Here is a 15,000-nt window from a genome sequence, read left to right on the forward strand (position 1 = left end):
GTTCTGCTCGGTTCGGTTTGTGGAGGCTGCGGATGCTGAGAACACAAAGAGCCTGATTCATCAGATGAGACGGGAGGAGGCTGCACGAGCTGCAGCTCAGATTTTATCTTTGAGAAGAAAATAAAAATCCTCTTGTTCAGATTTCAGATCAGGTTCCATCTCGTTTTCATGTCATATCATCATGCGGAGGTTTTTCTCCTTCATGCGGACAGAGGGTGGAGGAGGATGAGGGAGGAGAGAGGAAGATGGAGGACGGAGGTTTGGTGAAGGAGCTGATGAATCATGATGTGGTGAATGAAAGCATCAGAGGTCAAATGAGAAAGTGGATTTATTAATCCGCTCATTCATCTGGTTATTTGTGTCTGTGAAGGAGACACAAGGTTGTTTCCTCTGTGTGCTGTCAGGGTTCTGTGAGAGACATCTGACTGAAGAAACTGGGTTTTAGATAAAGGGGGAGATAATGGGTGAGTGTTGTGGCAGGTCTGCAGGACTCTCAGGTCCTGGGGTCTGGATCCTGCGGAGGATCAGCTCTGAGTCTGAGGGTTCAGGTCCTGGATGAGGGTTTAAAGAATAAACTGGAGATTATATTTGGTAAAGTTTCAGTTTAAAGAATTGAACAACATCAGGTTCAGAGTTAAATTATCATCTTTTATTTAAAAGGTTTGAGACGTGGTTCATTCAGAAACTGGTTCTTCTGTCTCCAGTTCATCGTTTGTTTTATGAAACTCAGATATTTAAGAATCTTCCTGTTTCTCAGTGAAGAAGTTCAAAAGGTTTGTGAGAGTCTTTGAACACAGCAACAGGAAGAGAGAGGTCTGGTCTTCACCTGAAGAAAGCTCAGTTTGGTTCTGATGTAGATCTGGTCCAGGTCCAGGATCAGGGTCAGGGTCAGGTCCAGCTCCAAGATCAGGATCAGGGTCAGGTCCAGGATCAGGATCAGGGTCAGGTCCATGATCAGGTCTGTAAAGTGAACTCATCCTCTTCATTCTCCTCAGGCTGTAGGTGAGTTACTGCTGAAGCTCAGTTTCTCTGAGTTTACCTGAACGTTACTTCTGAGGGCCACTGTGACGTTCAGGTGCAGCTGGTGTTTCTCAGCGTTATCACTTTGATTTAGAATTAGACTGTGCTGCGTTCACACGTCTGAGTCCTGCTCTGTGCTGAGTTCTGTTGTTCAGGTGCAGACGCTCTGATCTGTCGTCTCATTGGCTGACTTACACGTCCAGAAACAACCTGTACCCTCCCCCCCGACCTTTGACCTCCATCATGTGTAGTGTTTGTACTTTAACTTAAGATTTAAATCGGATATTTCAACGAGACAGAAAAAGTTGTTGTTGTTGTTGTTGTTGTTGTTGTTGTTGTTGTTGTTGTTGTTGTTGTTGTTGTTGTTGTTGTTCATGTCCTCTGTGTCGACGCTGGAGCCCAGGTGTTGTTCGTCCCATTCACATGAACGCATCATCTCCAGTACTGTTCCAGATCATTCTTCACTCAGAGTCATAACACTGACAGTCGTTCTGTCAAGTGTCTGCCAACAACAACAACAACGACAACAACAACAACAACAACCTCAACAACAATAACAATAACAATAAAAACATCAACAACAACAATAACCTCAACAACAACAATAACAACAACAACAACAACATCAACAACAACAACAACCCCCCGGTGGAGGCAGGTGTCTCCTCTCTCACTCTGGTTCTCCAGGTTTCTCTGTTAATGACGAGTTTCTCCTCCACAGTCTCAAAGAGCTGCTCATTGTTCACCTGTTGTTTCTCTACATTTTCATTTCAAGGTCCTGACCTTCTCTGTGAAGAGCCTTGAGATCATGTAAATGACGATTGGGTGCTATACAAATAAAATTGAATCGAATTGAATTGAACAATAACAATAATAACAATGACAACATCAACAGTTGTAGAGAAAATTCAATGATTATTGGAGCGATGCTCGACACAGTGAAAGCAGAGGATCATGGGACCTGTAGTTAGACTTTCACGTGGCAAAGTGTCGTAGTTCATTTCCAGAAGCTCGTAAGATTCAATCCACTGAAGGTGATAAAAGTCCTCTTATAGACACGCCCACTCTGAGTCCTGCTGTTTGTTCACAGAAATGTTTTGTGAAGTGAACAAAAACAAAGGTTTTGATTGGCTGCAGAGTCTCTATCAGATCACATCACGTCGTCTTCAGATGGTTGTAGATTAAAAACCTGACAGAGAAACAGGGATTCTGTTGATCCACGCTGATGCCATTCCCTCCTCCTCCTCCTCCTCTCCTCCTCCTCTCCTCCTCCTCCTCCTCCTCCTCTCCTCCTCCTCCTCCTCCGTCTCCTCCTCCTCCTGCTCCTCCTCCCTGCCTCGAGGATGCGGTTGCCACGGTAACCAGACAGTCTCAGGGGTCGGAGAGAGATGGAGGATGGGAGGATGCTGGGAGCAGGTGGAGGGAGGGGTCCACACAGACTTCGTTCACAAAATACCTCAATATCTATAATTCGTATTAAATGAATAATTGAATATTATTGTTTCAGCAGATGAGAAAATAAAAACAGAATCATTGAACTCACAGCTCTTAATTCAATCTGACACTTTCATGTAGTTTTTATCACGTCACGGTTTCAACGAGCTTCAAGGTTCGATTCCTCTGGTTTGGTGGGTGTGTCAGAGGTGTTGTCCACATATATTTATACATTTAAATATAAGAAGACAGATCTTTATTTTCTCTGGACTTTCTCTTTTTGTTTCTTTATTTCTTTCCTGGTTATTTGTTCTCATTTCTCTCTCTCCTCCATCACACGTTTTTCTCTTCTCTTCCTCCGTCTCTGATCTTCCTGCTGCATCTCTTCCTCCGTCGTCTCATATTGGGGTCACACACCTCGGATCAGTCGTTTCCATGGCGACTGCACCGTTAATGGGCTCTGTTCAGGCTTTCGATTCATTTTTCCTCTCGGGGGCTGCACATTTTCTCACCCAGCATGCTTTGCAGCGACTGCAGCAGCAACTGTGTGTGTCTGTGTGTGTGTGTGTGTGTATGTGTATGTGTGTGTGTGTGTGTGTGTGTATCAGATGACAGAGGAGGCAGAATCAACCGTTAATGTGTCACTATGGTGATAGAGGGGGGATGTGTGCCTATTGCCGTGGTAACAGAGAACATCAATATATCAGAGCTCTTTGATGGGAGACACACACACACACACACACACACACACACACACACACACACACACACACACACACAAACCAGCTGAGGTCTGCAGTATCAGGGACCTTCACACACACACACATCAGGACGTCTGTATTTGTGTGGACACTCGCTGATAAAACTGTGGATTCATCTGAAGCTGAATCTTTGGACAACATGAGAACATCCTGTCCACAGCTGGTCACATGCTCCTCATCAGGTGAGGTCACTTCCTGTTGTACAGAGAAATCAGCTGATGTGTTTGGCTCCGCTGCCAGTGACAGGTTTGATCCTGGTGGACGGACAAACGGATTTAAAAATCAAACTCTCTCAGGTTCACATGTGTTCACGTCTGTAACCTGCAGGTCTGTGTGTCGGTATGATGTCATCAGGGTCTCTGATCACATGATGCCTCATCTTCATCTTCTTCATCATCATCATCATCATCACAAAGTGTGTTTGGAAAAAGTGACGGTGAATCTTCTCTGTTGTTTTCTGTTGAAATATTAACATCAAGCTGCTGGTTCTTTTGGGTTCAGGTCCAGAATAGTCAGGTGTGGATCAGGTCTGGATCAGGTGTGGATCAGGTGTGGATCCTGGATCAGGTCTGGATCAGGTCTGGATCAGGTCTGGATCAGGTCTGGATCAGGTCTGGATCCTGGATCAGGTCTGGATCAGGTGTGGATCAGGTGTGGATCAGGTGTGGATCAGGTCTGGATCAGGTGTGGATCAGGTCTGGATCAGGTGTGGATCAGGTGTGGATCAGGTCTGGATCAGGTGTGGATCAGGTGTGGATCCTGGATCAGGTCTGGATCAGGTCTGGATCAGGTCTGGATCAGGTGTGGATCAGGTCTGGATCAGGTGTGGATCAGGTGTGGATCCTGGATCAGGTCTGGATCAGGTCTGGATCAGGTCTGGATCAGGTCTGGATCCTGGATCAGGTCTGGATCAGGTGTGGATCAGGTGTGGATCAGGTCTGGATCAGGTCTGGATCAGGTCTGAATCAGGTCTGGATCAGGTCTGGATCAGGTCTGGATCCTGGATCAGGTCTGGATCAGGTCTGGCTCAGGTCTGGATCCTGGATCAGGTGTGGATCAGGTCTGAATCAGGTCTGGATCAGGTCTGGATCAGGTGTGGATCAGGTGTGGATCCTGGATCAGGTGTGGATCAGGTGTGGATCAGGTCTGATTCAGGTCTGGATCAGGTCTGGATCAGGTGTGGATCAGGTCTGGATCAGGTCTGAATCAGGTCTGGATCAGGTGTGGATCAGGTGTGGATCCTGGATCAGGTGTGGATCAGGTCTGGATCAGGTCTGGATCAGGTCTGGATCCTGGATCAGGTGTGGATCAGGTCTGGATCAGGTGTGGATCAGGTGTGGATCCTGGATCAGGTGTGGATCAGGTGTGGATCAGGTCTGGATCAGGTCTGAATCAGGTCTGGATCAGGTGTGGATCAGGTGTGGATCCTGGATCAGGTGTGGATCAGGTCTGGATCAGGTCTGGATCAGGTCTGGATCCTGGATCAGGTCTGGATCAGGTCTGGATCAGGTCTGGATCAGGTCTGGATCAGGTCTGGATCCTGGATCAGGTCTGGATCAGGTCTGGATCAGGTGTGGATCAGGTGTGGATCCTGGATCAGGTGTGGATCAGGTCTGGATCAGGTCTGGATCAGGTCTGGATCAGGTCTGGATCAGGTCTGAATCAGGTCTGGATCAGGTGTGGATCAGGTCTGGATCCTGGATCAGGTGTGGATCAGGTCTGGATCAGGTCTGGATCAGGTGTGGATCCTGGATCAGGTGTGGATCAGGTCTGGATCAGGTGTGGATCAGGTCTGGATCAGGTGTGGATCAGGTCTGTTCCAGATCCAGTTGTTGGTTAGTTGTTATAATTGTGGACCTGAATCCTGAATAAATAATCAGGAGGTCACCTCCACGATTTACAAACTGCATCGTGTGGAACATGGTCCTCACAAGTACAGAAACATACAAAACACACAGAGTTCATTAATATTGATCATTAATATTGATCAGCACGTCAGACTGCTGCGCATCTGTTTCATAACACTGTGTGTGTGTGTGTGTGTGTGTGTGTGTGTGTGTGTGTGTGTGAGTGTGTGTGTGATGTAATGTCCTCTCATGTCCTGTAACATCGGAGCAGATCGGTCCGATCTGCCCCCCCCCCCCCCCCCCCCCCAACCCCCGGGGGTCGGAGCCTCGTCATGGTGCAGCAGTGACATTTTGCTGCACTGACTCCAGATCTGCTGAGCTGACGACAGAGAGTCATTTTATTCAGAACAAAGTCATCAGTGTGTTTCTGCCTCTCCATCTCTGCAGTGAAGGTCAGAGTCAGAGTCAGAGTCAGAGTCAGAGTCAGAGTCAGAGTCAGTGAGCGTTAAAGAGCGGCCGAGCGTGAGCAGATCTCACAACAACGACTCTGAGCATCACTTTATTTATGAGTTTGTTTAAGATGATGAGCTCACGTCTCGTTAGCTGGTGAAGTCACCTGAGCCTCTGATGTTCTGATGTTTCATATCAGAATAATAAATAAAATTCTGTTCAGTTGAAAATACAAATCATTTAAATAAAACAGAGTTCAGTGTCGACGAGTGGAGGCAGAACGAAATGATGTAATGTGTTAAATAACAGACACATGATCACTGTGAGGAGGAGGAGGAGGAAGAGGAGGAGGAGGAGGAGGAGGAGGAGGAAGAGGAGGAGGAGGAGGAGGAGGAGGAGGAGGAGGAGGAATCTTCTGACAACAGGAGAATTTAACCTGCGACGTCTTCATCCTCTGATCTGTGTCTGGTCTAAACATCAGGTCAGTTGACCTCCTGTCTGTGTGTTCCTGCAGGGGGCGCTGCAGAGTGTGAAGATGGCTTCGTACGACCAGCTGGCCCACCAGGTGGAGGCGCTCCGCAAGGAGAACTCCCACCTGCGGAGGGAGCTGGAGGACAACTCCAACCACTTGTCCAAACTGGAGACGGAGACAAGCGGCATGAAGGTGAGTCAGAGAGAGCACAGCGTCGGTCTCAGACGAACCACTAGGGGTCAGTGTTATCATGCAAATGTGTGGAGTGGTGATGTCACATGACATGTGGAGATTAGCTTCACGATGAGTGACGCAGTGAGACACTGGTGTTGTTTTATTCTTCTGCGTTGGCGACTCCCAGTTAATATTCACTCATGGACGTCTGATTCAAATTTGGTGGTTGAAGGTCAAAGGTCACAGTGACATCATACGAGTCTGGGAAAACACGCTCTGCTAAAAATGTTCAGTGAAGACACGAAGAAGAAATAATGTGTTTCCCTGAAATAATCATAATAAGAGAGAGAATCAGACCGAGACCAAGAGGCTGCTGAACATTAATCCTGCTTCACACACACACACACACAGTCACACACACACACACACACACACACAGTCACACACACTCACACACACACACACACACACACACACACACTCACACACACACACACACACACACACACACTCACACACAGTCACACACACAGTCACGTGTCCAGATGCTAACAGCAGCTGGATTATCAGACTGAGCTCAGATTGTGATCAGGGACTCGGAGACGTGGAGACCTGGTTCACCTGCAGCAGGTCGACAGCTTCACAAACAGGAAGCAGAGTTTAAAGCTTTTTCTACTGATCTGACGTCAGGACGAGAGAGAACGATTTATTATCCTCAGATCTGGTTTTTATTCATATGTTAACAAGCGGTAAGAGAAGAGATTGTTCATATATATAAATCTAAATTTACCTCTAACGCCTAGTAGTAGGTGGAGGTATATATATATATATATACATTCATATACATATATATTATATAATATATATATATCTATATTATATATAGATATGTATATATATATGATATATATATGTATATATCATATATATATACATATCTATATTGTATATAGATATGTATATATCATATATATATACATATCTATATTGTATATAGATATGTATATATATATGTATATATCATATATATATACATATCTATATTATATATAGATATATATAGGTTGCGTTAGAGCTCACATGTTTCTGTGTGATTTGAAATCTCTGTTACAGGAAGTGTTGAAGCAGCTGCAGAGTAAACTGGAGCAGGAGGCGGGGACACTGGCGTCGTCGGGGAGGAGCGACGTTCTGCATCAACTCAAAGGTCAGAGGTCGTCTCAGATGAGAGGAACAGATTTTCATCTTGTTGTCCTGCTTCTTTAACGATGGACAGAAACATGAGGCTGATTCTACACGACTCTACTGTGAGCGTCCACAGGGACCAATCAGCATTCAGAGAAATGAATTGACTCCATCACTAACCTGATTGGCTGCAGCCTCGTTAACAATAAATCCACTGAAACAATAAAGCTGAATGAGTTGAAATGAATTCACTTAAACAGCAGGTGTGTGTGTGTGTGTAACAAAATAAGAGCATGTAAACTGTGATGTCACTGATGAGGTCAGAGACTCATCAGTAGACAGTATATTAATTAATTGATAAGTTGTTTATTGTTTTAAAGTAAAAATACCAAATTAATTCTGTTTCCAGCTTCTTGTGTCGTCACAGTTTTATTATTGATTATTATTTGTTATCATCTGTTTAACGCAGCGATCGTTTGAAGCTCGGTCCCGGTGACGTTTCCGTCCACGTGTTATTGAAATACATTTGTTTTCACCGTCACAGACCTTAACACACCTAGAGAAAGAACACAACTATTTCCTGTCAGCAGATTTTATTTCCTGGTTCTGCTCAGACTTGTGGTTAAAGGAGACGATGAGTGACGCTCATCTTCCTCCTCTTCCTCCTCTTCCTCCCTCAGAGCTCCACATGGACCTCACTAATTACTACGAACTCAAACACCAACCTCACAATCTGCGGCTGCTGACGAACAGCCTGGGAGGGGCAGGGCTCACCGGTGTCGGAGGGGCGGGTGCAGATGGTGTCGGAGGGGCGGAGTTAGACGATCACCTGGTCCTGCCTCTTTCCTCGTGCTCCTCCTCGTCCTCGGTCGCTGTGATGGGACGGACCAGGAGTCCGCTCAGAGCTGCGTCCCGTCAGAGCACAGCGTCCGGAGGCGAGGCCGCCGCCGCCATGCTGCCGCATCACTTCCTGGACGGAGCCCCGCCCAAAACAGCTGTGATCAGTGGAGCAGACGGACGACAGAGCGACCATCACCTGGAGGAGCTGTACAAGGAGAGGTGAGCGATGTTCGTGGTCTCCAGAAGATAAACCCTGATGATCCCAATCACACCGACTGTGTGAACAAACTGTTTTTCTATTGCAGCAGATTTAAAGTAGTATTTTTAACTGAGGGTTAAACTGAACATGACTGAGGTTCTTTGAGTTCAAGGTTCTGAGGTTCTGAGGTTCTGAGGTTCTGAGGTTCAGAGGTTCTGAGAGTTCAGAGGTTCTGAGAGTTCAGAGAGTTCAGAGGTTCTGAGGTTCTGAGGTTCTGAGGTTCTGAGGTTCTGAGAGTTCAGAGGTTCTGAGAGTTCAGAGGTTCAGAGGTTCAGAGGTTCTGAGAGTTCAGAGGTTCTGAGAGTTCAGAGGTTCTGAGGTTCTGAGAGTTCAGAGGTTCTGAGAGTTCAGAGGTTCTGAGGTTCTGAGGTTCTGAGAGTTCAGAGGTTCTGAGGTTCAGAGGTTCTGTGGGTTCTGTGGGTTCTGTGGGTTTGTGTCTCAGACAAAGAGATGAAACTAATACAAATCAATATTTCTAAAATCTTAAAAGTCGACGACCTCAGTTTGTTTTCATCACAAACAAAGATGACGACTCGTCTCCACTTCCTCCATAAATTGAGCTAAAATATCTCAGATACAAACGCTGCCCTCTTGTGGTGATGACTTCACTTGCAGTCAGAGTCTGTGCAGCAGTGATCGTGCAGTGAAGCCGTGGTATCGAGGTCCCGCCCATACATGCTCTCAACCAATCATGAGTCAGACTCAGCTGTCAATCGGGGCACCTCAGCAGGGTTTATGACCTATACTGCAGCCAGCCACAAGGGGGCGACGCAGATGCTCCTCAAGCAGCTCCTCTTCACTAAGGAGTTAATGCTCCACCCTGCTGCGAAATGTGATCCTGTCTTCTGTCTTGTCCTCACAAACTAATAAACTCAAGCCATTATTATTATTGTGATTTGGGAGATTTCACGTCGTCCATCTTTATGTTCAGTTTGTTGGTTTCACATGTTGTAAAATCCGAGTGAACTTTAATCTGCAGCGTCAGTTTGTTTTTATTCTTCTCGTCTCTTCATGTTGTATAAAATAAAAACATGTGAACGTTCTCTGATAATAACAATAACGTCTGATGTCAGATCACATCTACTTTTATTTATTTCATTATTAGTTTCGCTCATATTCACAAATCACGATTCGCCTCAGATGGTTTAACAAGATGATGTTTGTTAGGAACCTGCTGCTGGGGGAGATAGACCGGGAGGAGAGAGAGCGCTGTTGGTACTTCAGCCAGCTGGAGGCGCTGTCGCAGAGACTGGTCCAACTTCCCCGCATCGACACAGTGAGAACACACACACACACACACACACACTGAGGTTTCTCTGCAGCCTCTGACGTCTGACCTCTGTCCTCTGTCCTCTGACCTCTGTCCTCTGACCTCTGTCCTCTGTCCTCTGTCCTCTGTCCTCTGTCCTCTGTCCTCAGTTCTCTCTGCAGATGGATCTGATCCGGCAGCAGCTGGAGTTCGAGGCTCAGCAGGTCCGATCAGTGATGGAGGAACGATTCGGCTCCAGTGACGAAATCGTTCAGAGGACGCAGGCGAGTTTTACATCATTGACTAAACTAATATTTAAACATGTAAACTACAGATACTTGATTATTTCACATTTAATTCTTGACGAGATGTAACACAGACAGCTGCTGGTGGAAACATCTGGATGTGTCTGAACTGTGTGTGTGTTGCAGATGCGTGTTGCTCGTCTGGAGCAGCTGGAGAAGGAGCTGCAGGAGGCCCGAGGGAGTCAGGAGAGTCAGCTACAGGTCAGACACACACACACACACACAGTAATACACACACACACACACACACACACAGTGATACACACACGACAGATGTGCAACACAAATAAAACATCACATGAGAACAAACAGTTTTTATCCGACTGATTCTAACGAGGTTTTAACTCGATTCAGAAACTCTGAGCTTGATTCTGTTTCTCTTGCTCGTCTGTCTAAAGGATCATTTGTTTAAACTTTACGTATAAAAAGGAAACAAACATTTTAAACGACGTAACCGTCACTGTCCACAGATGTCCACATGTCCTGTCCGTTGACATGACTGTAATACATCCACCAGAGGGCAGCACAGAGTGCAAACATCTGACGTTTATCAACAATTCTCAAAAAGTTCCACCTGTTTCTTCTTTGTGCCTAATGGTCGTGTCGTGTCTTGTCTGCGCTATTGTCTACACTGCCCCCCCATGGATTCTGGTGGGAGTGCTCCATGTTGTCTGCTTGGTCTCTATCCTTTCAGAAGGCTTGTTCAAATATGTACAACATAAACAGACAGGACGTGAGGATCTTCGAGTGTTAGCGAGATTCACTGCAGCAGGCGTTCCCAGTTTAACTCCACCTGACAAAGCGACACCGAGCCGCCATAGGCCCACACCCAGAAGCCGGGGTACAGAGGCTGGGTGAAGGTGGAGGTGAAGGTGTGGAGGTGGACCATGGCGTCCTGTGAGATGCAGTAGAAGGACAGAGATCCTGCAGACCAGTCCAGGTAAACCCCGACTCTGCGGGTGAAGGGTTCGGGCGAGGACGACTTGAATCTCTTGTTGTTGCAGCACGGAGTGTAGCTTTCTTCCGAGCACTCCAGACTCCAGGAGCTCTCGTTGTGTCCGAGCAGACAGCTCGCCGTGTCCCCGTCTCTGGAGATGCTGTTGTAGGTTACGCCGATGTCGGCGCCGCCGCTCCACTCCACCTCCCAGTACACCGAGTCCAGCAGCCCCTCCCTGCACAGGACCTGAGGGCAGCTCTCAAACCGGTGCATGTTTTCCAAGTAGCGATTGTCCGACCAGACGCGAGTCGCCGTCCTGTTGTGGTCGGACAGGAGGAGCTCTGAGTTGGCAGTGTTGGGGTCAATGGTCAAATAAATGGCAACTGAGGAGGAGAAACAAGGAACGTGATTGGTTGATCAAACATCGGTGGAAAATGAATTACAATTTTAATTTTTGAATCCAGAGGAGGATTTCTACAAACTACAAAGTCTGTAGAAACTAAATCGGACATTTTGTTCACACATGATCCTCCACAGAAAATACAGAGAATCTCTAGAGATCAGTTCAGGTCTGAAAGCAGCTTTATAGAAACTTCTTCTCCTTCTTCTTCTTCTTCTTCTTCTTTAAAGTTGTCTTTTCAGTTACAGTGTGTGCTGTGTAACATCTAGAGAGGATATTAAACTTAAAACTCATGTTAGTGCCTGAGCCCACGGAGCAGCCACGTGTGGATTCTCATGATGTGACTCAGTGCAGACGATTCTGTGAAGTTCATGAAAGGCTCTCACACAGCGGCAGGTTAGATCAAATCTTTCATGTGAAGCAGAAAGAAATAAAAATCACGATCTTACAGTTTTTCACAGACCACAGTTCTTCTCCCGGCTCGTTTCTGCAGGAACAATCAGACAGTTAGTGAATAGTTTGGTGATGGGTGACTTTAAGTGTGTCCCAGGGTTCGTCTCACCTCCTGTCGTCCTCTTTGTCTTCTGTCAGACTAATGAGACTGAGCTCAGAGATCAGATTCTCCCAGTGAAGAGTCTCTGAAGGTTTTTCTTCTTCGTTCTCGTCTTCCTCTGATTCCAGTGAGTCGTCGTCACATCTCTGATCTGCTGCAGATAAACAGACTTTGAATGAACAGGACTTGAACAGAGTTTCTCTTCCCGCTCGTTGCTGGTCTGGAATCTGTTCTGTGGCTCCACACGACAACATCATCTGTATTTTGTGAACATGATTATTTCAGATGTTGTACAAACGTTCACTTGGTCTAAGAGATGAACTGAATTAGAATTTGACAGTTAAAGGTCGAAGATGCTCAGACACAAACTTTCTTTGAGATAAACGATGACACAATTAGACTTTAAGTAATAATTTAAATAATACTAATGTATAAACTTGAAATGAACTTCTGTAATAATAATACTTTTTTAATAATGAGAAAAGATGAGTCATGGCTTTCTTGAGGATTATGAATTAAAAGAAAAAAGGAAAAGAGAAAGAAAAATTGATCCATTTTTGTTGAATCAGACGAAACCAGGTGGGAAAGAGAAACTCTGGATCCTCTGCTGAGTGTGGAGGACGTCCAGCAGCTCCTCGGAACCTGTGGTTGTACCTGTCTGTGATCTCGTCTCCTCAGTTTGATGTGTCGTCGATTTCTCCTCAGACTCATCGTCCTCATCGCTTTCCTCTGATTGATTCATCGTGTCGATCTCTTCTTTGTTGTCTGAGAGTTTTCCTGTGAAACCATCGTCTGTTTGTCTCTCGTTCTTTTCCGAAGTCGTCTTTTTATGTTCCTGTCCGTCCTCTGCTCTTTCACAGCTCCTCAGAGTTTGGTCTCTTCTGAACAGCCTCATAAAGGAGTCGTCGGTTCTCTCAGCTCTCAGGACTTTTAATTTGTCTTCCTGACCGGTGAGGTCTCTGTTCTCTTTGTCCTTGGACAGAGCGAGTCTGAAGACATTAGAGATGTCCTCTTTGATGAGGCTCAGAGGGTTGAGGCTCCTCTCCGCTGCCTGACTGCTTTTAGGATCTGCAGATTTCACGTCTTTGTCTCTGGACGAGTTGATGCTGAAGATGCTGCTCACGTCGTCTTTTAACTGGCTCAGGTCGTCTCTGAGGAGACCGAGCGTGCTGCTGGTCACTTTATTTGTCGTCTGATTGGACGGACGGGCCTCATGCTCCGCCCTCGTGTCCTTTAACACCTTCAGCACTTCGTCTTTAAACTGGCTCAGGTCGTCTCTGAGGAGCGTCAGCGGGCTGATCGTCTTCTTCTCAAGCTGAGGTTTCTCCTTCACGTCTTTGACTTTGTGGTTTTCTTTTGATTCTTCGTCTCTTGTTTCAGATTCGTCCAGAACAGTTTCCTCCTCATGACTCATCTTCAGCTTCCTGTTCTGTCAAACCTGTTTTAAAGCTTTTGACTTTATGTTCAGATTCCTCTCAGTCGTTCTCTGGAATTAACCACTGCAGACTTCTTCATCTTTAAAATCACCACGAATAAAGTTAGATCCCGATGTCAGAGGTCAAACTGTCCACTGGAGACGTCTCCTCTGTCGTCCTCTCTCTGTCTCTCTGTCTCTGTTGTCCTCTCTCTGTCTCTCTGTCGTCTTCTCTCTGTCTCAGTCTCTCTGGACTTGTCATTCCTTCGTTCATGTTTCCGGTTGGACCAGTTTGTCTCCATGTCTCCGAGCAGCTGCAGCTGATTGGCCGATAGTTTGTGAGTTTCAGTCTTGAAGAGAAGTGAAGTCGTCGGCTGCTCGACTTGTTGTTCAGGTTCAGATGTCAGAGCGAGAACAAGGATCATCTGATGTATTACAACAACATGATCAACAATACCCCAATCAATCAATCAGTCAATCAATCAATCAGTCAGTCAATCAATCAATCAATCAACCAATCAATCAATCAATCAACCAATCAACCAATCAACCAATCAACCAATCAACCAATCAATCAATCAATCAGTCAATCAATCAGTCAATCAATCAATCAATCAATCAATCAATCAGTCAACCAATCAATCAATCAATCAATCAACAGTTAGTTTTTGTTGTTTATCAGATTGTTTGATTATAAACATCAAATGTTTAAAAACAAGAAATCAGTTTAATTTCCCTTCAAACATCAGGAAGATTCTTAACCCTAACCCTTAACCGACTGAGGTTAACTAAGTTATTTAATTAAGTAAACTAAGTTATTTAACTAAGTTATTTAACTAAGTTAACTAAGTTAACCTCAGCAGACACAAAATAAAAATATCTGTGAAAGGTTTTATAGAAATTATATTAAAAGTTAACCTTGGTTTAACTCTGGTTTTTAGTCCGACTGTCCTGGATCTGGTTCTGGTTCTGGTTCTGGTTCATGCTCTGGTTCTGTTTCTGGTTCATGCTCTGGTTCTGTTTCTGGTTCATGCTCTGGTTCTGGTTCTGATTCTGGTTCTCATCTGCAGTGAATCCAGTCAGCTGTGTTTTCTCGATGCTCATTGGTGGAGGAGGGGACGGAGTGACATCATAAATAAACAATCAGTTTGAATAAATCATTGTTTACATCTGAGCTCATTAAATATTCATCAGTTTAGACTCAGTTTGACCTTTGACCTAAAAATCCAAAGAGAATCCAGGAACAGGTTCATTTATCTTCATTATTTTAAGTTCTGAGACAAGAACTGATTCAAATAGGAAAATAACATCATGTGAGAATTAAACCAAGGCACAAAATACAAATATCAGTCGAACGTTTTATAGAAATTATATTAAAATGTCATAGAACCAGTTACTGTGTTAATCATATGTGTAAATATGAAATATTATATTTACAGAATAAAGATCATTAAATACACAGACTTTTATTTTGAAATGTAATTACAGAGTCAATCCAGATGTTAAACATCTGTGTTCTTCAGGTTCTTTGAACTTTCTGCTTTTAAAGAACCTGAAACTTTTCACTTTATATTCCCCCCTCCTCCCCCTCCTCCCCCTCCTCCCCCTCCTCCTCTGTCCCGGCCCGTTGCTAAGCAGACGCCCTCTACCCGTCTCTGAGCTGTGATTGGCTGTTGCTAGGCAGTGGCTCTGGCACAGAGGTT

At 45.2% G+C, this 15,000-nt stretch overlaps 2 protein-coding genes across 3 annotated transcripts in view; one reads left to right on the forward strand and one right to left on the reverse strand.

Annotated features, from left to right (window-relative positions):
• apc2 (APC regulator of WNT signaling pathway 2) overlaps positions 1 to 15,000 on the forward strand; it is a 28,784-nt gene that overhangs the window by 240 nt on the left and 13,544 nt on the right. The window contains exons 2-7 of the mRNA XM_069519841.1: positions 6,027 to 6,176; positions 7,272 to 7,362; positions 8,021 to 8,399; positions 9,607 to 9,715; positions 9,859 to 9,972; positions 10,120 to 10,194. Coding sequence (XP_069375942.1) covers positions 6,048 to 6,176; positions 7,272 to 7,362; positions 8,021 to 8,399; positions 9,607 to 9,715; positions 9,859 to 9,972; positions 10,120 to 10,194 — 897 coding nt within the window. The 5' untranslated portion in view covers positions 6,027 to 6,047. The remainder of the gene's footprint in view (positions 1 to 6,026; positions 6,177 to 7,271; positions 7,363 to 8,020; positions 8,400 to 9,606; positions 9,716 to 9,858; positions 9,973 to 10,119; positions 10,195 to 15,000) is intronic.
• The window catches only part of LOC109647942 (tripartite motif-containing protein 14-like), a 4,971-nt gene continuing 261 nt past the window's right edge, over positions 10,291 to 15,000 (reverse strand). Inside the window, exons 1-4 of one of the 2 annotated variants that reach the window (XM_069519858.1) lie at positions 12,538 to 15,000; positions 11,893 to 12,034; positions 11,780 to 11,817; positions 10,291 to 11,313 (exon numbers count right to left, since the gene is read on the reverse strand). The exon at positions 12,538 to 15,000 is cut by the window's right edge and continues 261 nt beyond it. In XM_069519858.1, the coding sequence (XP_069375959.1) occupies positions 10,754 to 11,313; positions 11,780 to 11,817; positions 11,893 to 12,034; positions 12,538 to 13,297 (1,500 nt within the window). In that variant the 5' untranslated portion in view covers positions 13,298 to 15,000 and the 3' untranslated portion in view covers positions 10,291 to 10,753. Of the gene's footprint in view, positions 11,314 to 11,779; positions 11,818 to 11,892; positions 12,038 to 12,537 lie in introns of both variants that reach the window. The other variant, XM_069519855.1, reaches the window with a different exon arrangement.

The sequence above is a fragment of the Paralichthys olivaceus genome, chromosome 3, assembly GCF_024713975.1.
Source record: "Paralichthys olivaceus isolate ysfri-2021 chromosome 3, ASM2471397v2, whole genome shotgun sequence".
NCBI lineage: Eukaryota > Metazoa > Chordata > Actinopteri > Pleuronectiformes > Paralichthyidae > Paralichthys > Paralichthys olivaceus.